A 20,872-nucleotide genomic window follows, 5' to 3' on the forward strand; every position below is an offset into this window, starting at 1 on the left:
GCCTGCTTGCAAGGTTCACATATGTCCAGCAGTTTGGATTTCATGGGTGTTCCCCCATTCTCTTAATTGATAAGGATGGTTTACTTTGCCTGAAGTGTTTGTACAGACAATGGGATTTATGTCGAACACCTGCTTTCCTTCTGGGAATCATGCATTTTGGTACATGTTAGACAAAGAGTGCCTGCTTAACTGGGCACAATAAAAACCCTGGACTCCTGTGCCCAGGCTCAGGCCAGTTTCCTTGGTGGGCACTATTTTATACATATTGTACATCTTTGCTAGAGGAATTAAGTTCATGTGTGAATCCATGGCTTCCTCTAGACTTTGTTCATGTACCTTTTCCCTTTGCTGATTTTGCTTGTTGTTCTTTCTCTGTAATAAATCATAGTTGTGAGCACAGATCTGTGCTTAGTCCTGTGGGTCCTTCTAGCAAGTTGCTTAACCTGAGGATGTTCTTAGAACCCCAGACACAGGTGGTAACTTAGGCAAATATCTCCATGGAGAAGAATTCTGTGGAAGTTCAATGAGGCAGGCATTTGATAAGTGTGGAAAGAACAGTGTCTCCAAGAACAGCAGAATTGGCTGGTTACTGCTAGGTTGTGTTGATGACCTCCAGAAGGATAATGAGAGACCCCAGGCTGTTATCAAGCTGTTAATACGGAAATGACAGCCAGAGGACCCCTGGGGAGCTCACAGTTCTGTTTAATTCAGTTCAGTTGCTCAGTCATCTCTGATTGTTTGCGACCTAATGGACATAGCACACAAGGCTTCCCTGTCCGTCACCAACTCCCAGAGTTTACTCAAACTCATGTCCATTGAGTCGGTGATGCCATCCAACCATCTCATCCTCTGTCGTCCCCTTCTCCTGCCTTCAGTTCTTCGAATCAGGTGGCCAAAGTGGGCTACAACATCAGTCCTTCCCATGAATATTCAGGACTGATTCCCTTTAGGATGGACTGGTTGGATCTCCTTCCTGTCCAAGGGACTCTCAAGAGTCTTCTCCAACTCCACAGTTCAAAAGCATCAATTCTTGGTGCTCAGCTTCCTTTATAGTCCAGCTCTCACATCTATACATGACTACTGGAAAAACCATAGCTTTGACTACACAGACCTTTGTTGGCAAAGTAATGTCTCTGCTTTTTAATAAGCTGTCTAAGTTGGTCATAACTTTTCTTGCAAGGAGCAAGCGTCTTTTAATTTCATGGCTGCAGTCACCATCTGCAGTGATCTTGGAACACAAAAAAATAACTCTGTCACTGTTTCCACTGTTTCCCCATCTGTTTGCCATGAAGTGATGGGAGGTTTTAGGCCAACTTTTTCACACTCTTTCACTTTCATCAAGAGGCTCTTTAGTTCTTCCCTTTCTGCCATAGAGGTGGTGTCATCTGCATATCTGAGGTTATTGATATTTCTCCCAGCAATCTTGATTCCAGCTTGTGCTTCCTCCAGTCCAGCATTTCTCATGAGGTACTCTGCAATAAGCAGGGTGACAATACACAGCTTGACGGACTCCTTTCCCAATTTGGAACCAGTCTGTTGTTCCATGTCCAGTTCTAACTATTGCTTCTTGACCTGCATACAGATTTGTTAGGAGGCAGGTCAGGTGGTCTGATATTCCCATCACTTGAAGAATTTTCCACAGTTTGTTGTGAGCCACACAGTCAAAGGCTTTGGCATAGTCAAAAAGCAGAAATAGATGTTTTTCTGGAACTCTCTTGCTTTTTCGATGATCCAGTGGATGTTGGCAATTTGATCCCTGGTTCCTCTGCCTTTTCTAAATCCAGCTTGAATATCTGAGAGCTCACAGTTCACATACTGTTGAAGCCTGGCTTGGAAAATTTTGAGCATTACTTTACCTAGCGTGTGAGATGAGTGCAATTGTGCAGTAATTTGAACATTCTTTGGCATTGCCCTTCTTTGGGATTGGAATTCATTCTGACTTTTTCTAGTCCTGTGGCCACTGCTGAGTTTTTCAGATTTGCTGGCATATTGAGTGCAGCACTTTTCACAGCATCATCTTTCAGTATTTGAAATAGCTCAACTGGAATTCCATCACCTCCACTAACTTTGTTTGTAGTGATGCTTCCTAAGGCCCAGTTGACTTTGCATTCCAGGATGTCTGGCTCTAGGTGAGTGATCACACAATCATGATTATCTGGGTCATGAAGATCTTTTTTGTATAGTTCTTCTGTGTATTCTTGCCACCTCTTCTTAATATCTTCTGCTTCTGTCAGGTCCATACCATTTCTGTCCTTTATTGTGCCCATCTTGGCATGAAAAGTTCCCTTGATATCTCTAATTTTCTTGAAGAGATCTCTAGTCTTTCCCATTCTATTGTTCTCTATTTCTTTGTGTTGAATAGTGAGGAAAGCTTTCTTATGTCTCCTTGCTATTCTTTGGAACTCTGCATTTAAATGGGTATATCTTTCCTTTTCTCCTTTGCCTTTGAGTTCTCTTCTTTTCATAGCTGTTTGTAAGGCCTCCTCAGACAACCATTTTGCCTTTTTGCATTTCTTTTTCTTGGGGATAGTCTTGATCCCTGCCTCCTGTAAAATGTCATGAACCTTGGCCCATCATTCTTCAGGCACTCTGTCTACCAGATCTAATCCCTTGACTCTATGTGTCATTTCCACTGTGTAGTTGTAAGGGATTTGATTTAGGTCATACCTGAATGGTCTAGTGGTTTTCCCTACTTGCTTCAATTTAAGTCTGAATTTGGCAATAAGCAGTTCATGATCTGAGCCACAGTCAGCTCCCAGTCTTGTTTTTGCTGACTGTATAGAGCTTCTCTCTCTTTGGCTGCAAAGAATATAATCAATCTGATTTTGGTGTTGACCATCTGGTGATGTCCACGTGTAGAGTCTTCTCTTGTGTTGTTGGAAGAGGGTCTTTGCTATGATCAGTGCGTTCTCTTGGCAAAACTCTGTTAGCATTTGCCCTGCTTCATTCTGTACTCCAAGGCCAAATTTTCCCATTACTCCAGGTATTTCTTGACTTTCTACTTTTGCATTCCAGTCCCCTATAGTGAAAAGGGCATCTTTTTTGTGTGTTAATTCTAGAAGGTCTTGTAGGTCTTCATAGAACCGTTCAACTTCAGCTTCTTCAGCATTACTGGTCGGGGCATAGACTTGGATTACTGTAATATTGAATGGCTTGCCTTCAGAACGAACAGAGATCATTCTCAGAAGGGAATGATCAAAAGGAGCTCACAAGGGGAACTCACAAGGAGGCCTTTTCTTCTGCGATGGAAGGGTTGAAACAGCCGAGATTCAGGTCAAACATCTAATTGTTACAGTCACAAAGCTTCAGGGACTTGAATGTTCAGCCAAATTTTCTTTTGTGAAAATTCAGGGTGCTGGTAGGGAAAACCTAGAACCTTAAAACATGCCATGGGGACACCTGGATGGATGCCCCTGAGGATGCTGGCTCTGCACTCCCTACTGCATCCTGTAGTCTTGTGAAAGTAGCCCACCCTTCCTACTAAGTCACCTCAGCTTATGCTAGAAGATGCTGCAGAGGCTGCTACCCACCCTTCCTCTTCTTCCCACCCTCCTCCCCTCCCCCACCCCTCAGAGAGTAACTGCCCATCTCCTCTCTTTGCTGCCAGGTCTGTAACTAGGGTTAATTCCTGGCTGCAAATGTGCTGGGCTTGGTAAGGGGGAAAGAAGACTGGATATCAAAAATGTAAGATTAGCTAGCATATCCTGGCAAAAACCAAGAGAGTGCTACTGGGATTAGATTTTGAAAGTGCTTGATCAAGAACTAAAACTGTCCATTAAGAGAAAGAATTCAAATTAGAAAAATGCAACAAAAAGTTGTTTATAAGGAACACACCTAAGGATACAGAAAGTTTAAAAGTGAAAAGATAAAGATAAATTGAGTATATAGTCTCCAAAGGCAAGCTGAGATAGTTATATTCATCTTAGAATAGACTTAAAGGAACAAAAGCATTATCAGGCATGGAGAAACTATATTCTTATTTTTTAGTTTAAATATAGTTGGTTTACAATATTGTTTTAGTTTCAGGTGTACAACTGAGTGATTTAGTTATATATATATTTTTTCTTCAGATAATTTTCTGTTGTAAGTTACTATAAGATATTGAGTATAGTTTCCTCTGCTATACAGTAAATCCTTATTATCTATTTTATATATAGTAATTTGTATTTGTTAATTCCATACTCTTAATTTATCTGTCCCCCTTCCCTTTCCTCTTTGGTAATAACTGTAAGTTTGTTTTCTGTGTCCTTGAATCTGTTTCTGTTTTGTGTATAGATTTGTTTGTATTATTTTTTAGATTTCACATTTATGTAATATAATATTTGTCTTTGTTTGACTTACTTAGTGTGATATTCTCTAGTTTGATTCATGTTTCTGCAAGTAGCAATATTTCATTCTTTTCTATGGTGGAATGGTATCCCACTGTATACGTGTACCACGTCTTAAACCATTCAGTTGTTGATGAACACTTGGGTTGTTCCCATGTCTTGGCTGTTACAAATAGTGGTGCTATGAATATGGGAGTGCATGTATCTTTTCAAATTAGTTTTCTTAGTTTCTGGATATACGCCCAGAAGAGGGGTTGCTGGATCATATGGTAGCTCTATTTTTAGTTGTTTAAGAAACCTTCATACAGTTTTGCATAGTGGCTATACCAATTTACATTTCCACCAGCAATGTAGGAGGGTTTCCTTTTCTCTATATTCCCTCCAGTATTTATTATTTGTATACTTTTTGATGATGGCCATCCTGACTGGTGTGAAGTGATACCACATTATGGTTTTAATTTGTATGTCTCTAATAATTAGCAAGGTTTAGCATCTTTCCATGTGCCTTTTGGCCATGTGTGTCTTCTTTGGAGAACCGTCTATGTATCTTTTTTGGAGAAATGTCTGTTTAGCGTTTCTGTGCATTTTTAAATTGGGTTTGATTTTTTTTTATATTGTTATTGTTTGTATCTATTTTGGATACTGATGTCAGTTGAATTGTTTGCAGATATTTTTCCCTATTCTGTATGTTGTCTTTTGTTAATGATTTCCTTTGCTGTGCAAAAGCCTTTAATTTGTTTTATTTTTGCTTTTATTTCTTTGCCTTGGAAAACTGATCTAAGAAAATACTGCTACAATTTATGTCTGAGAATGTTTTGTCATCTCCATGGAGTTTTATGGTGTCATGGCAAATCATTTTGAGTTTATTTTTGCATGTGGTGTGAGGAAGTGTTCTAATTTCATTGATTTACATATGGCTGTCCAACTTTTCCAACAACCACTTGTTGAAGAGACTGTCCTTTACTCATTGTATTTTCTTGTTTCCTTTGTTGTAGATTAATTGACCATAGATGTGTAAGTTTACTTCTGGGCTGTTCTTTTCCACTGATCTATGTGTGTGTTTTTGTACCAGTACCATGCTGTTTTCATTACTGTAGCTTTGTATTACTGTCTGAAGTCTGGAAAGATGATGCCTCCACCTTTGTTCTTTTTCCATACAATCATTTTGACATTTTGGGGTCATTTGTCATTCTATATAAATTTTACTATTATTTATTCTAGTTCTGTGAGCAATGTCATGGGTGTTTTGATAGGGATTGTGTTAAATTTGTATAGTATAATATAGCTATTTTAACAGTATTAATTCTTCTAATCCAAGAGCATGGGATATCTCCCATTTCTTTGAATCATCTTCAGTTTCCTTTATCACTGTTTTATGGTTTTCTGCTTTTATGTCTTTTACCTCTTTGGGTAAATTTGTTCCTCTTTTTTGTATCCTTGACATTCCAATGGTAAAGTAATTCTGATCTGTATATACCAATTAAAAATAGCCTCAACTTTTATAAAATAAAAATAGAACCATAAAAAATGACATAAATCCATCCCAATAGTGGAGATTGCAACAAAACTTTAAAAGAAATCAGGGGAGAAGGAAGATTTAAACAGCAAAAATAACAGGATTGTTTTAAAGTTCAAGAGGGTATTTGGTTCTAAAAGAATGACCTCTGGCCTTTAAGTAGGATGATAGATGAATAGATTGTAAGAAGGAAAATTAGATACACAATATGTGAAACAGACAACTAAAACTTAGATTCTGTGCCTTGGAAAGATAAAATCTGAAGTTTGATAAAATGCCAGCAGGGGGCAGAAGATTCCAAATGGGAATATTCTGCTTCCACCTATTGTTAGAGCTGGAAGGCTTTATGAGGATTATCAAATAAAATACTCTTTATTATGAGAATGAACATACTGAGCACTCGGAAAGATATTAGTTTCTGAAGTCATACAGATAGTATAAGTGTCAAAAGCAGGACTCAAATCCCTGTCTTGCTTCATCTTTAATAGGCCATAAAAGGGAATACAGATGAAATTACCAATTTTTCAGTCTTGCTTTCGTGACAGTTATTTTTATTTTTCTTAAATGGTGCAAGGATTAATGGAACCTATGATTGATTCTATGTTGATTTTTTAAAATGATGGTTGGAAAAAAATGATTGAGCTGGATTTGAGTTTCAATAGAAATACTTTTTTTGTATTTGAATGACTGTTGAATGCAGGAACCCGCTAAAGTTATAAGTAGATTTCTAGATCCTTAAGACTATAGCATTCTCCCTCCCCTGACACAGAAATAATCTCTGCGTGTGCTTATGGTCCCCATATTCTTCAGTAAGTAGTGTTTGTGACATTCAAGGAAGGAGGCATTGTCACCAGGTGCCTTTCTGTTGTCATCCTCACCATAGTTAAGGGGATTTTTACCTTTGCCTGCAGCTGTAAAAAGTAGATTATCAGCTTCTGAAAGCAGAAAACAAATTGAACAACAACAACAAAAAAAAAAACAACCTGGTTTGTCAGGGGCAAAAGACAATGTGCTGGGCATACTAACCATGAAAAAGAGAGTGCTAAAGGCAAATGTACAATATAAGAAATAAGGGAGAAATAGCCATAAAAACAGAGGAAACTATAAGGATAACGAAAGACTGTTTGGTCAATTCCATATGAATACATTTGGCAACTTTTCTAAAGGAATATAATTTACCAAAACTGAAGTTTTAAAATCTAAACAGATATCCATAGGAGAAGAAATAGAAAAAAATCATCAGGTTGCTACCAACCCCAACAAATTACCCCAATATATGGTTTCACGGGGCAATACTACTAAACCTTTAAAGGGCAGATAATTCTAATGCCTAGCAAGAGAAGAACCTAGAAAGAAAAGAAAACTTCTAAATTACTTTTGTCTAGCTAAAAAAAAAAACAGGAGAAAGATTGACACACATAAAAAATGAAAAGGCTATCTTGAAAAAAGTATTAATGCAAAAATTCTAAGTAAAATATTATCACTGTGATTTCAGCAGCACTTTGATAGACTCATACACCATGACCACATGTGTTAGGGCATCAAATAAATCATTTGGCTGAGTCTAGAGAGGGATCCTAGGGAAGAAAATCATTTGCTTCTAATTCCATAGATGCTGAAAAGGCACTGGTCAAAATTGAACACCCATTCTTGGTGTGGGGGAAAATGGAACATAGCATAACAACAATACAGCCCAACATAATCTATGCCCCAAAACACAAAAACTGCGTCATGCTTAGTAGGGAGATACGTCTTGTTGTTACTGTTATTATTTTAGTCGCTAAGTCATGTCCGATTCTTTTGTGACCCCATGGACTATAGCCCTCCAGGCTCGTCTGTCCATGGGATTTTCCGGTCAAGAATACCGGAGCAGGTTGCCATTTCCTTCTTCAGGGGATCTTCCCAACCCAGGGATCAGACCCATGTCTCATGCATTGGCAGGCGGATTCTTTACCACTGAGCCACCTGGGAAGGACCATAAATAAAGGAGGTTGCACCAGCACTATCTGCATGCATTATGATCACATTTCCAAAAAACTAAGTCAACAAAAACGACTAGAAATAAGGAATTTAGTGAAGGAGTGATATATAAACAAATTGATCTGGACAAAAAATTAATTCCATATTAAAATATATGTCTGTAACTGCTAATACCAACGTAGTGCTTGTCATGGGGCAAGGCACAGTTCTAAAGGTTTTACATGCATTAACTCATAATATTCACTATACTCCATGAGGTATACGCTGTTATGATTTCCATTTAGAAATAAGGAAATGGAATCAGAGAGATGTAGAATAATTTTTTTTTTGGTCATACAACTAGAACAGAATTATGCTTTTTTCCACAAGGGCCGTATTGATTCTTGATATGTAAAAGGAAGGATTTGGGACCATTTACAGTGACGACAACAAAAAATACCTAAGCGTAAATTGAAACCAAAAATGTGAAGAACTTATATGAAAACTATTTAAAATGCCCTTACATCAGTTCAGTTGCTCAGCTGTGCCTGACTTTTTGCGACCTCATAGACTGCAGCACGCCAGGCTTCCCTGTTCATCACCAACTCCTAGAGCTTGCTCAAACACATGTCCATTGAGTCAGTGATGCCATCCAACCATCTCATCATCTGTTGTCCCCTTCTGCTGCCTTCAATCTTTCCCAGCATCAGGGTCTTTTCCAGTGAGTCAGTTCTTCGAATCAGGTGGCCAAAGTCGGCTGCATCATCAGTCCTTCCAGTGAATATTCAGGACTGATTCCCTTTAGGATGAACTGGTTGGATCTCCTTGCTGTCCAATGGACTCTCAAGCGTCTTCTCGTACACCACAGTTCAAAAGCATCAGTTCTTTGGCACTCAGCTTTCTTTATAGTCCAACTCTCACATCCATACATGACTACTGGAAAAACCATAGCTTTGATTAGATGAACCTTTGATGGCAAAGTAATGTATGCTTTTTAATATGCTATCTGGGTTGATCATAGCTTTTCTTGCAAGGAGCAAGTGTCTTTTAATTTCATGGCTGCAGTCACCATCTGCAGTGATCTTGGAGCCCAAAAAAATAGTCTGCCACTGTTTCCATTGTTTCCCCATCTATTTGCCATGAAGTAGTGGAACTGGATGCCATGATCTTCATTTTTTTTTTTTCCATTTATTTTTATTAGTTGGAGGCTAATTATTTTACAACATTGCAGTGGTTTTTGTCATACATTGAAATGAATTAGCCATGGATTTACATGTATTCCCCATCCCGGGATCTTCATTTTTTGAATGTTGAGTTTTAAGACAGCTTTTTCACTGTCCTCTTTCACTTTCATTAAGAGGCTCTTTAGTTCCTCTTTGCTTTCTGCCATAAGGATGGTGGTATCTGCATATCTGAGGTTGTTGATATTTCTCCTGGCAGTCTTGATTCCAGTTTGTGCTTCATCCATCCTCGCATTTGTCATGATGTACTCTGCATATAAGTTAAATAAAGTGGGGTGACAATATACAGCCTTGATGTACTCCTTTCCCAATTTGGGACCAGTCCATTGTTCCATGTCCAGTTCTAACTGTTGCTTCTTGACCTGCATACAGATTTCTCAGGAGGCATGTAAGGTGGTCAGGGGAAGGATTTTCCAGGGTTTGTTGTGATCCACACAGTCATAGGATTTGGCATAGTCAATAAAGCAGAAGTAGATGTTTTTCTGGAACTCTCTTGCTTTTTCAATGATCCATCCAATGTTGGCATTTTTATCTCTGGTTCCTCTGCCTTTTCTAAATCCTGCTTAAACATCTGGCAGTTCTTTGTTCATGTACTGTTGAAGCCTCACTTGGAGAATTTTGAGCATTACTTTGCTAGTGTGTGAGATGAGTGCAATTGTGCAGTAGTTTGAACATTTTTTTGGCGTTGCCTTTCTTTGGGATTGGAATGAAAACTGACCTTTTCCAGTCCTGTGGCCATTGCTGGGTTTCTCATGTTTGCTGGCATATTGAGTGCAGCACTTTAATAGCATCATCTTTTAGGATTTGAAATTGCTCAACTGGAATTCATCACCTCCTCTAGCTTTGTTCATAGTGATGCTTCCTAAGGCCCACTTGACTTCGCATTCCAGGATGTCTGGCTCTAGGTGAGTGATCACATCATGGTTATCTGGGTCATTAAAATCTTTTTAAAATGCCCTTAAAGAATGTAAAAGAAGACTTGAAACAGTGGAAAGGGCTATTATAGAAAATAAAAATTTCACTGGAAAAAAGAATCAATGGGAGATAAGGCACATGAAAATTCTAGGCTTAGGTCACCGTTTACTAGAAGGACTTGGGATATTAAGGGAGAATCCTTTTACACTTGTGAGAGATTTGAACACATTTATAGGTCAAGAGGAAGATATCAGTTCAGAAACAGAAATTAAAGATAAAGGAAATGGAAATACTTGAAGCAAAATCTGAAATGAGGGAGAAATTGGTGCGTGAAGGTTACAAACATTTTTTCCATCGACACAGGAGGGAAGGACTGGAGTAGATGCAGCTTTTTGCGGGGAGAGGATGGACAGGGAGTTGTTGGATCTGATTTTAATGACATGCCTAGATGAAAGATGAGGCAAGATCTCTAGAGGGAGACTGTGCAGACTGGCAGAGATGAGAAAAGAAGTGACCCAAGCTATGTAAAGGGGTAAGGAGTAATGAGCCTGAGGTGGTTGGGGTTTTCTTGAGAGGCTCCATGTGGGCAGTTAGGCCTTGTTCTCCTGCTGCTCTGATGGAGATGGGAAGATGGCATCCTGAAGGGGACTTCTGTCGTTGGGGCCTTTAGGTCGTCAGTCCTGGAGGGAACATGGAGTAAAGATGCTCAGACAAAATAGTTTAAGTGATGGATGGGGAAGAAAAGAAAACCGAAAAAGTTTAACAACCAGAGGAAAATGGTGGGATCTAGGCATTAAATTGAAGAAGGCAATGGCACCCCACTCCAGTACTCTTGCCTGGAAAATCCCATGGACTTCGAGGAAACTGGTGGGCTGCCATCCATGGGGTCACAAAGAATCGGACACGACTGAGCGACTTCACTCTCACTTTTCACTTTCCTGCATTGGAGAAGGAAATGGCAACCCACTCCAGTGTTCTTGCCTGAAGAATCCCAGGGATTGGGGAGCCTGGTGGGCTGCCGTTTATGGGGTCACACAGAGTCGGACATGACCAAAGTGACTTAGCAGCAGGCATTAAATAAATTTTAAATCTCTTCTTGAGATCAGTGAATCTGTATGGAAGCTAAGGATGAAAGCTAAGGAATCAGAGAATAGGTTTTGTGCAGAGATAGAATTATTAAGATTTCTGAGCTGGAGTTCTTGCTGATAACAAGTGTGGATATATAGGGAGGTGGTTTGAACGAACTGCAGGTTTCTAGTTGTTAGTTGTTAAGTCACTCAGTCGTGTCCGACACTTTGCAACCCTGTGGACTGTAGCCCACCAGGCTCCTCCGTCCATGGGATTCTCCAGGCAAGAATACTGGAGTGGGTTGCCATTTCCTTCTCCAGGGGACCTGCCCGACCCAGGGATCGAACCCAGGTCTCCCACATGGCAGGCAGATGCTTTAACCTCTGAGCCACCAGGGAAACCTCTAGAAGGGTTTCTAGAGTAGACGTCAAAAAAATCATAAAAGTTACCATGTTGACACTGAACTTTTCCACATGATTATAGAGAAAGATTGGAGAAACAGTGAGCTAGGTGATGTCCTCAGTGAATGGGGGAAATGGCTTGGAAGATGTCAGGTGACACATGGAGAAGAAAAGCTGGTAGAGCTAACCAGCTGAGTTATATGGGAAGAGAGCTTTGCATGGGGCTGAAGGAGGGAGTGGATGGGGAAGTGGGAATTTGGAGGAAGGTGTGTATTGCACGATTTTTGAAAAGTTCAATCCAAAAGTTAAAAACCGGTGCAAGGTGGCTGGTACTCCTGGTATTAGAGTTGCCAGATTTAACGGATACAAATTATAGGACATGAATAACTTTTTAGTATAAATCTGTCCCATTGCACAGAACATACTTAAACTAAAAAATTCCTTGTTTATCTGAAATTCAGACTTAATGGGGTATCCTTTATTTTATCTGGCAGTCCTACCTGGTGTACCTGACAAATTCCCAAACCCCTCAGAAAGACATTATCACAGAGTTTTCACCAGGAGGAAAAATCCCTGCTGAGGATGACCCACAGACAAAAGTCTGAAACCACACAGGCACGAAGCATCACAAACAAGAGTCGGTAGAAATGACAAACAGGACAGAGCCTCTGGAAGTTCTTTGGTCACTGAGCAGATCCTTCTTGAAAACTGTCCTGAGTGCTGGGAATATATGTGGGGAACAAAACAGGCAAAAGTCAACGCAGTAGTCACATCTGGCTGTCTACATTTAAATAAGTGAAAAGTCAACAAGATTAAAACAATTTTTCTTCAGTCACTCCAGCCACATGTGACTGGTGGTTACCCTACGGAGCAGCTCACAGAATATTTCTGTTCTTGCAAAAGTTTTACTGGGCAGTGTTGACGGAGGCTTACAAATCATTACACAGACTTTGTGGCTCTTATTCTCAATGAGATGAAGATGACAGAAAAAAAGAATCTAAAATGAGTAGGTTTCACATGATTAATAAAAGAAGGAATCAAAGCCATAGAAAATACCAAGACACTGTAGAAAAGGGAAGGCTTGAAAAAGAATCAGTAGACCCTCCAGAAATTTTTTTAATTGACATTAAAACCTCAATGATTAAACAGCAGATAGCAAAACTGGAAATTAGTAAACTGGAGTATAATACGTTATCTTATACAGTGCTTCATGTGGGTCAGACAGTGCTCTGAAAGCTTCATTTAATAGAACAGCTATAGGTAGGGGGAGAGTATATTTTTCCCCCAGGTAACAAGCAAGGAAACAGGTGCAGAGAAGTTCTGGTTCCTTGGCCACGATGCATTCAACCACTGTGCTATATTGTCTTTCAGGAATTTACTTGGAATGCAGCAAGAATGATAAAGAGAAAATAAGAGGGAAGAAGACACATGATGGAATGAGAAGGCCCAGTGAGCATCCACAGGAATCCCAAGAGTGAATAAAGAAAACAGCAGAGGCAAGTAGTATTGGAAAAGGGAGGCTGAGACTTTTTCATAGTTCATAAAGATGAATCCTAAGATTCTGGAAGCACAAGTCCCAAGTGAATACAAATGAATTTATAGCAACCCCAAGTGGTAATAGGGCCGGGTTGCTCAGAAGTTAAAGCGTCTGCCTGCAACACAGGAGACCCGGGTTCGATCCCTGGGTCGGGAAGATCCCCTGGAGAAGGAAATGGCAACCCACTCCAGTACTCTTGCCTAGAGAAGCCCATGGACGGAGGAGCCTGGTAGGCTATAGTCCATGGGGTCGCAAAGAGTCAGACATGACTGAGTGACTTCAATTGCAGAATACCAAAAGCAGAGTGGAAATCCTTAAAACCTCTAGGGGAATTTATTCCCAGAACAGGGAGAGGCTGGGTGACAGACCCATAGTGGGAGGTGAAAGATGGGTGGCGGGCCATGAACACAGCAGTGTGGCTCTGAGAAGGGCACTTCTAGGTGACTGGATGGGCTGAGTATGGGGCAGAGACCTCTAGGAGGACTTATTCAGCCCTAGCTCCTCATTAGTGGGACTCGGCCTCTCCCAGGTCCTGGTAAGCGCCCAAGCTTGTGCTTTCTCTCAAGGAAGTACAGGGTGAGCGTGGCTCTCAGAACCTTAATAAATAGTTGGTGCATAAACAGATGCAAGAAGCATTTTGAGAATAATGAGGCCAAGTTGGTAGCTACACTTGTATTGCTAAACTGATGTATTTATGAAAGGCCTTGTGATGATGTTTTTGTGAAAGGCTGTTCATGGTGATAAATATGATTTCAGTTTCGGCTAAGAACCTAAAGCAGTGTAAAATAAACAAGAGAAATCTCTAACATCCTTTCTAGATGTTTTCTAGGCTGATTATAAATATGAGTTAGTGCACATGTAAATCATAGTAATAGAAGCCAGAGTAGCGTGGATGGCATAGTCTTGTCTGTCTGAGCAGAGATCTTTCTGCCACAATTGTAAGAAGTGACAGACTGCAATCTTTGCCTCCCAGAAGGATTTGATAACATAGAAAAAAACAGACAGTTGCCTTATCACAGGTGCTAATGTTGCAAAACGGAAAAGAAAAGCATAGTATTTTCCTGCTCTTATCCTGTAGTTTAGGCTTGGCTGTGTTGGGTGTATCAGACTTTTCCACTGACCATCCTGGGCTACACAGTGAGGCCATCCTGAGGAAGTGGTGTTCCAAAACAAAGTCCTGTCCTCGCTCTTTCTGTCATGATTGGATCATGTATATGGGAAAGAAATGGGATAGATGGACACTGCTCCACTGTAGAGAAGTCTGGTATTTTGGACTAGTATTTTAGTATTAAAAATACATACAGCCCAAATGTCACAGTTCTTATCTGTAAGCCTTGGAGGAAGGCACACTCACATCATTTTTATGCATGAGGAAACTGAGGCTCACGGTTACGTAATGACAAATTGGATATACAGATGGATCATGGGCAGACCATAAATAAAACCAGAACTCTGGCTGGCAGCCTACAGCAATAAGCATAGGAAACCAACTCATTATCCGTAGTAGCAGGTAGAGAGGCCAGCCTGCTGTAAGTCAGGCTTGTAGGAAGTTGGACCACTACTTCTGGAAGCAATGCAGGAAGCCAAATTAAAATGCCTGAAACAACTGACCCCAGATCACTAGGACTTTATTAACAACTGACAGCTTCCCTAATTTCTGTCCCTATTTCCAGCTTAGGACCAACCAGCGGAAGCCACGAATGCTCTTCCCATTGTACCACGTGCCCTTTTATGGGAGCTGAGCCTCCAGTGCCTTCAGTAGGCCAGCAAGCAGGACACCAATGAGAGACGGGTATGTACATTGGTTTGGCATAGTTTATTACAATTAGTATGCATAGAAAACCATGTAAACTCACATGGTAAGTGGTTTGTCCTCCACAGTAACCACAGATAATCTGCTGTGACCTTCCAGCACCTCAGTATCACAGAAAGTGTCATACAACTAGCATTACACATTTTTAGGGAAAGAATTTTTTGGTCCACATAACAAAAACATACACTTTCCTCTTTGACAAAAGAGGTTAAATTTGCACACTGCCCCCCGCCCTCCTGCCCACAGTGAACTTAACAAAGTAAACTCAGATAAAACCACTGGACAATGAGATACAGCTGAAGTCAGGGCCAATCTGGAATTACAGACACCTACTTGAGGGAAAATTTTTTTCTTACAAAATTAGCTGTTTCCAGCCATCTCCGTAGAAAAAGCTCTATGTAGATTTGGCTTCAGTCACCTTTAATAACACACTTCAAATAACTTTTTTGTGTTTCAAATAGTACAATGTGCTGTTTCCGACGAAAGTCATGAAAAGTGTGGGCGTCTGACCTCAGCAGTATTTTTCATCTGAGGTACAAAAGCATCTGACACAGTAATTTATAGCGTAATTGCTGTGCCACCTTCACTGTTGAGAGAGCAGTTTTGGTTGCTCTAAGTCTCAGCAGTTGGCTTTGCAGACAGTTTGAAAAGGCAGATTTGCATGTGAAAGTGAGTTATCTGCCAGGCCTGAGGTGAACAGGAAGCAAAGTGTCAGGAAGGCCAGCTGCTCAGAGGGCCAGGTTCCGCAGGCTGAGGGAAGTGAGGTCCCCAGCAGGCCAGAGACCTGGACCTTGCACACCTTGACAGGCCGCTGCACATCCCCACCTGAAGTGGGGTCTCAGGAACCGGCAGCTGCCGAGGTGCCAGTATTTTGTTTGTTCTTGTTAATCTACAGTGGTAATCGCAAACCACCACCCTGGTGTGCTTGTCAGGCTTCAAGTAATTTCATTCCTTCCAGGAGAAGAATGTTAACAATGCTTTTAGTTTTCCATATCAAAGGAAAGGAAATGAGCCATAATAACAACAAGATTAAGTTTAAACAGACCTGCTGCTAACACAGTATCAGATAAAATATATTTAAAAAGTGAACATACTATTATATGTTTTTGCAACAGCTGCATTCTCCCACTTAACCTCCCTGCAGAACGAAAATCTGCTAAAGCAAACTTAAGTTACTTTAATTCTTGTTAAATACAACTCTGTACAGATTGCACATTTTACACCGAAGCAGCTCAGTATCACAGTTAGAGAAATGAAAACGCCATCTGAAAAATATTCATTTTTCTAGCCCACAAAACCCAACAGACGCTGGCCCTCAGGGTCACAACAAAACCAGCTGCACAATTCTGTAAACAGTGTGGACGGGGGGGGGGGGCTCTCCGACTCCCCCGCAGGATCCTGTTCCACCGCGCAGACACGCACGCGCACACACCACACTCGCAGGCACACTCTCCCGAGCGCATCGGCTTCCAGGGCGGCGCGGCCCGGCGCTCAGTACCGCAGCAGCAGTTTGGTTCACAGTGTGTGTGTTCACAGAAGAGCGGTCATGGCCGTCGGGTTGAGGGGTCTGAGGCAGTCTCTGGGGGCCAAGTAGGCAGCGCTGCTCGCGGGGCTGACCTGGGGCTTCTGAGAGTCGGGAGGGTCGCGCCCCGCGGCTGAGCCCTTGGGCTGGTCGTAGCCCGGCTCCGCGGGCGCGGGGCTCGGCGGCCGCTGGTAGCCGGCGGCTGGGGAGAAGGCACCGGAGGAGAGGGAGTGCTTGTGCGCCGGCCGGGGCCCCGGCACGCGGTAGCCGCTCCGCGCCGAGAAGGTGTGTGCGCGGGCCAGGTGCCGCTCCACGATGGGCGTGGCGTACTCGGGCTCGGCGTGGGTCAAGGGCAGTGCGTACTCGTGGCGGCCGGCCGGCAGGGGGCAGTCGTAGTGGCCGCCGGCCTCGGTACCCGGTCCCGCTGCGTCCGCCTCGGTGTCCATCGGCCGGAAGGTGGAGCCCTTCCTGGTGACCGTCCCGGTGCCAATCATGAGAGGCTGCTGGTAATCTGAAACCCAAAGAGCAGACTTTTGGTACCCGGCTGTCTGCAGAGGGGGTGCTCTGCCCGGTGCCTGACGTGTACCAGGCGGAAGAGAAAGACGGGGATGTAAACAGCACAGATACCACACCTGGAGAGGTGGAGATTACCCCTAACCACACCTAGAGGTATGAGGGAACATCATGGAGCTCTTAAACTGGCTCTTGAAAGGCCAGATTTCAGAGTTGAAGATAATACTGTCAGGAAAGGGGAAAGTGAGTGAACAACCTGTTAAACAACGATGAACAGGGTGGTGTGACCAGAGTTGGGGAGATGTGGAGAAATTTAATAGAAAGCCAAGACCAAAGTAATAGTTTGGGAGTTCATGACAACGGTAATGGTGATCACGGGCTTCCCAGGTGGCACTGGTGGTAAAGAACCTGCCTGCCAATGCAGGAGACCTAAGAGATGCGGGTTCGATCCCTGGGTCAAGAAGATCCTCTGGAGAAGGGAGTGGCTACACACTCCAGTATTGCCTGGAGAATCCCATGGACAGAGGAGCCTGGCTACAGTCTGTGAGGTAAGAAGGAGCACACAACTGGGCGACCAAACAGCAACAGTGATAATCATAAAGCTCACATTTACCGAATTCTTTCTTGGCGCCAGGCGCTGTTCTGTAACATTAAGATATCAACTAGCTAAATCCTCTGGAAAAATGTGTTATGAGGTAGTTTCCTCATAGTACTTTACAAATGGAAAACTGAAGCAGAGAGAAATTTAAATAATTTTTCCAGGATCACATAGGTAGCAACCAGTGGGGCCAGAATGCAAACACATGTCCCAAGTGCGAGTTGTTACCTATACCCTAGATCATGGAGGGCAGAGAGTGCCCTGCCAGGAAGTTTGGTTTAATTGTGTAGAAACATAAGTGACTGGCAGAGAGGTAACCCTGGAAGGAGACAGAAGAGGGAAAGATAAAACTAAAAAGCAGAGAAATGAAACAAAAATGTCATAAATTAGGGGACTAGCAGCAGCTTTGGAAAGACCACACTTTGGGGACAGGTTTCAGAAGAATAGGGCTTCCCTTATAGCTCAGTTGGTAAAGAATCTGCCTGCAATGCAGCGAAGCTGGGTTCAATTCCTGGGTCAGGAAGATCCTCTGGAGAAGGAAATGGCAGCCTGCTCCTATATCCTCACCTGAAGAATCCCATGGACAGAGGAGCCTGGCAGGCTACAGTCCATAGGGTCACAACAGTCAGACATGACTTAGCGACTAAACCACCACCATCAGAAGAACTGGTCACCAACAATGTAAGTAAGGTGAGAGGAAAGAGGATGCTTCCCAGCTGTTAAGCCCTGAAAGATGGGATGCACAGATGGAAGCCACCTAGAAGAGGAGTTCCTGGAGCATATGGGTTAGAAAATGACTGTTGTGGGACTTCCCTGGTGGTCCAGAGGTTAAGACTCTGCATTTCCAATGCAGGGGTTCAATCCCCTGTAAGAAATAAGATCCAACCTGCCACAGGGCATGGCCAAAAACTTTTTAAAAATTAAAACAAGTTTTTCAATTTCTTTTTAAAACTTCACATATTTATACTGTATTTTACAAAACTATTGGTCCTTGATGGAACTAGACATTTTGAAAACCCAAACAATAGATCCTTCTTCATAAATCCAATGACTCCACAATGGCTTGTCAAAACCCTAAGGCCACTCTAACAGATTGCCTCATCTCCTTCTTCCTCTTTCTTCAGGGCAGGGGCTATGCTGAATTCATCTTTCTAGTCCCTCTTTCCTAGTGCCTTAATCAAAACCTTAGTAACAAAAATAGATTAAGTAAGGGCTTCCAAATTTCAGTGGTACTTCAGGACCATCGCTCTGGGTGTCATTAGAGGCCCTGCAGGTGTAAGAGTCTAGGCTAAATGGGGCTTTGGGAAAATAGTTCAGTGTTAGTTTGTGACTCTCTACAGAGCACAGAGAGAAAATGTCACACATTACTGATTTACTAGATCCTGTCTAAACAGAAGATTTTAGTCGTACTTCTCTTCCTGGCCTCCCCTCCCCCATAAGCAGCACCTCATAGCACGGTCACAGACTTGGTACCTACCTGCTATGTCACTGGTGATGAGATCCAACTTTTGTGTCATCTCCTTTTCATTATCGTAGCTGATGGTAAACTCAGCTGACTGATGCCTGGCAAAGGGATACTTGATCTGCTTCCAACAGTCTGGAATAAAGATAACACGAAACAACTATCTCAGGAGTATAACACAGTTACTCCACAACAGGTTCCTCCTGAAGTCAGAGGTCAGGCTGCCTTTGGCCAGCTGCCTGCGACACATGCACAACCACAGCTCTCGAGGTGTGTGGTGGGAACAGCCTGCTGAGGTCATTACACAGGAGCACACACCACCCAAACCACGCTTCCCGCTGTGCCTGTAAAATGCACTTGTGTACCCAGCAGCCCCCAGATTATCCCGTTTAGACCACCTGGGCATGAACTTCCCTAATCTGAGCTGACAGGGCTTTTGTGACCTTGAAGAGTCCACACAGCGGGCGGCTCAGAGCCTCTGAAGATGGCACCCTACAGTGGCCTTGAGATTCCAGGGGTCCTGCCTGCTGCCCCCTCTCTGGACCACAGCTGACTCACTGCAGGGCATCCCAAGTCCTAAGGAGCCTCTGAAACCTGCCAGTCCTTCCCCCGATCTCCCGGAATGAGAAACACAAGGCTGAAGGGGTGCTGTCTTCTCCTTGGTGACAGGCAGTGTGGTGACCCAAACTCCAGTTGCCAGAAAAATAATTTGACAAATGATGGGATGATGTTGAACAAAGGTAAAAGTAAACTGGCTATGAAGATTCTGAATTAAGAGATATAGGATACAATATATTCTTTCCTGTTAGATTTGCTAACTTAAAGCTATTAAATCTTATTTCTTTAACCATATAAGTGTGGGTTTTCATGTCCTCAAAGACAGAATAAAACTAATAGTTTTTTCAACCAACCTGTTTTCTGAGCCTTAGATGACCCATAAGGATTTCCTTTCTTCTTCTTCCTATTAAAACAAAAAAAAATCCCACTGAAAAGATTTCTAAATGATAGGTACTGCTCATGAAATACTTGATACTTTCTCCCTCTCTCCAACTTGTTTTAAAAATATGTTTACATTTTATCTTGGAAGAAGTGATGCTGCTTTCTACACATGAACATATGAAGAGCAGTAAACTTTTGTGATTATTGACATAATTAGAATAAAAATGTTTTTAAATGTGAAGTCACATACTTTCTAAGGACTGCAAAGATTCCCACTCCAGCAGCCAGCACGAAGAAGAGCACCAGTGGAATAACAATAGTTGTGATGTTTAATCCTGAAAAGGGGAAAAGCCACCACATTACAACAGAAATGAAGAGGGACCAAATTCCATGATCTAAAACTGAACACTGATTTGAAAAGTCCTCACTGGTTTAACATGTGGGGAAAAAGAATACACACTAGACATGTAATGATACTGGAAAGCAAAAAGAGAGGATTCAAAATCCCAGCTAAAGTTTAGGAAAATAAAATTGATCTTTTTTTTTTCCCCCCAAAGGCACTTCCCAGTGTTCCTTGGGATTAACATTTACTCTGAGTTTGTTGCCTGGATCATATTAGACTAAAAATCAAAATGGTTGGGGAGGTTTATAGCTGGCCTTATTCAGGCAGGTAGATGAAGTAAGCACACTGCAGAACTCTCAGTGTGGCTCAGGTAAGCATTTCCCCGAGACAGGGGCAGGTTTGGACCTGTAGGGTAACAGAAGCCCGGGGAACCAGACCCTTGGAACCGTGGACTGAAAGGACATGCAGGCCAGCACCAGACCATGTCCTCCCACAACTGTCTGTTTGAAGGAAGAAGGTCACTTTAACAGCCACGGAAGACCCCAGGCTTGGAGAAACTAGGAAAACTAAAGGAGAAATGTTTCTTCTTAACCCTTCTTTATTCTTTGTTCCCTAGGAAGAAAATAAAGGGATGATCAGGAGTGGAAATGTGTCGTGCACGAAACGGAGGACAAGGAAGTTAGAAGGGAACAATATTTATGTAAATAACAGTGGTGT

At 42.2% G+C, this 20,872-nt stretch overlaps 1 protein-coding gene and 1 long non-coding RNA gene across 3 annotated transcripts in view; one reads left to right on the forward strand and one right to left on the reverse strand.

The window, feature by feature from the left end:
* Positions 1–13,145: 13,145 nt before the first annotated feature.
* LOC139029693 (uncharacterized) lies at positions 13,146–19,581 on the forward strand. Its single transcript, XR_011481891.1, has 2 exons — positions 13,146–14,757; positions 17,201–19,581. It is a non-coding gene; the product is annotated as an uncharacterized lncRNA (long non-coding RNA).
* The window catches only part of DCBLD1 (discoidin, CUB and LCCL domain containing 1), a 70,996-nt gene continuing 64,886 nt past the window's right edge, over positions 14,763–20,872 (reverse strand). Inside the window, exons 12-15 of one of the 2 annotated variants that reach the window (XM_020901706.2) lie at positions 20,063–20,147; positions 19,785–19,834; positions 18,889–19,008; positions 14,763–16,811 (exon numbers count right to left, since the gene is read on the reverse strand). In XM_020901706.2, coding sequence (XP_020757365.2) covers positions 16,309–16,811; positions 18,889–19,008; positions 19,785–19,834; positions 20,063–20,147 — 758 coding nt within the window. In that variant the 3' untranslated portion in view covers positions 14,763–16,308. Of the gene's footprint in view, positions 16,812–18,888; positions 19,009–19,784; positions 19,835–20,062; positions 20,148–20,872 lie in introns of those variants that run through there. The other variant, XM_070449920.1, reaches the window with a different exon arrangement.

The sequence above is a fragment of the Odocoileus virginianus genome, chromosome 19 (genome assembly GCF_023699985.2).
Source record: "Odocoileus virginianus isolate 20LAN1187 ecotype Illinois chromosome 19, Ovbor_1.2, whole genome shotgun sequence".
NCBI lineage: Eukaryota > Metazoa > Chordata > Mammalia > Artiodactyla > Cervidae > Odocoileus > Odocoileus virginianus.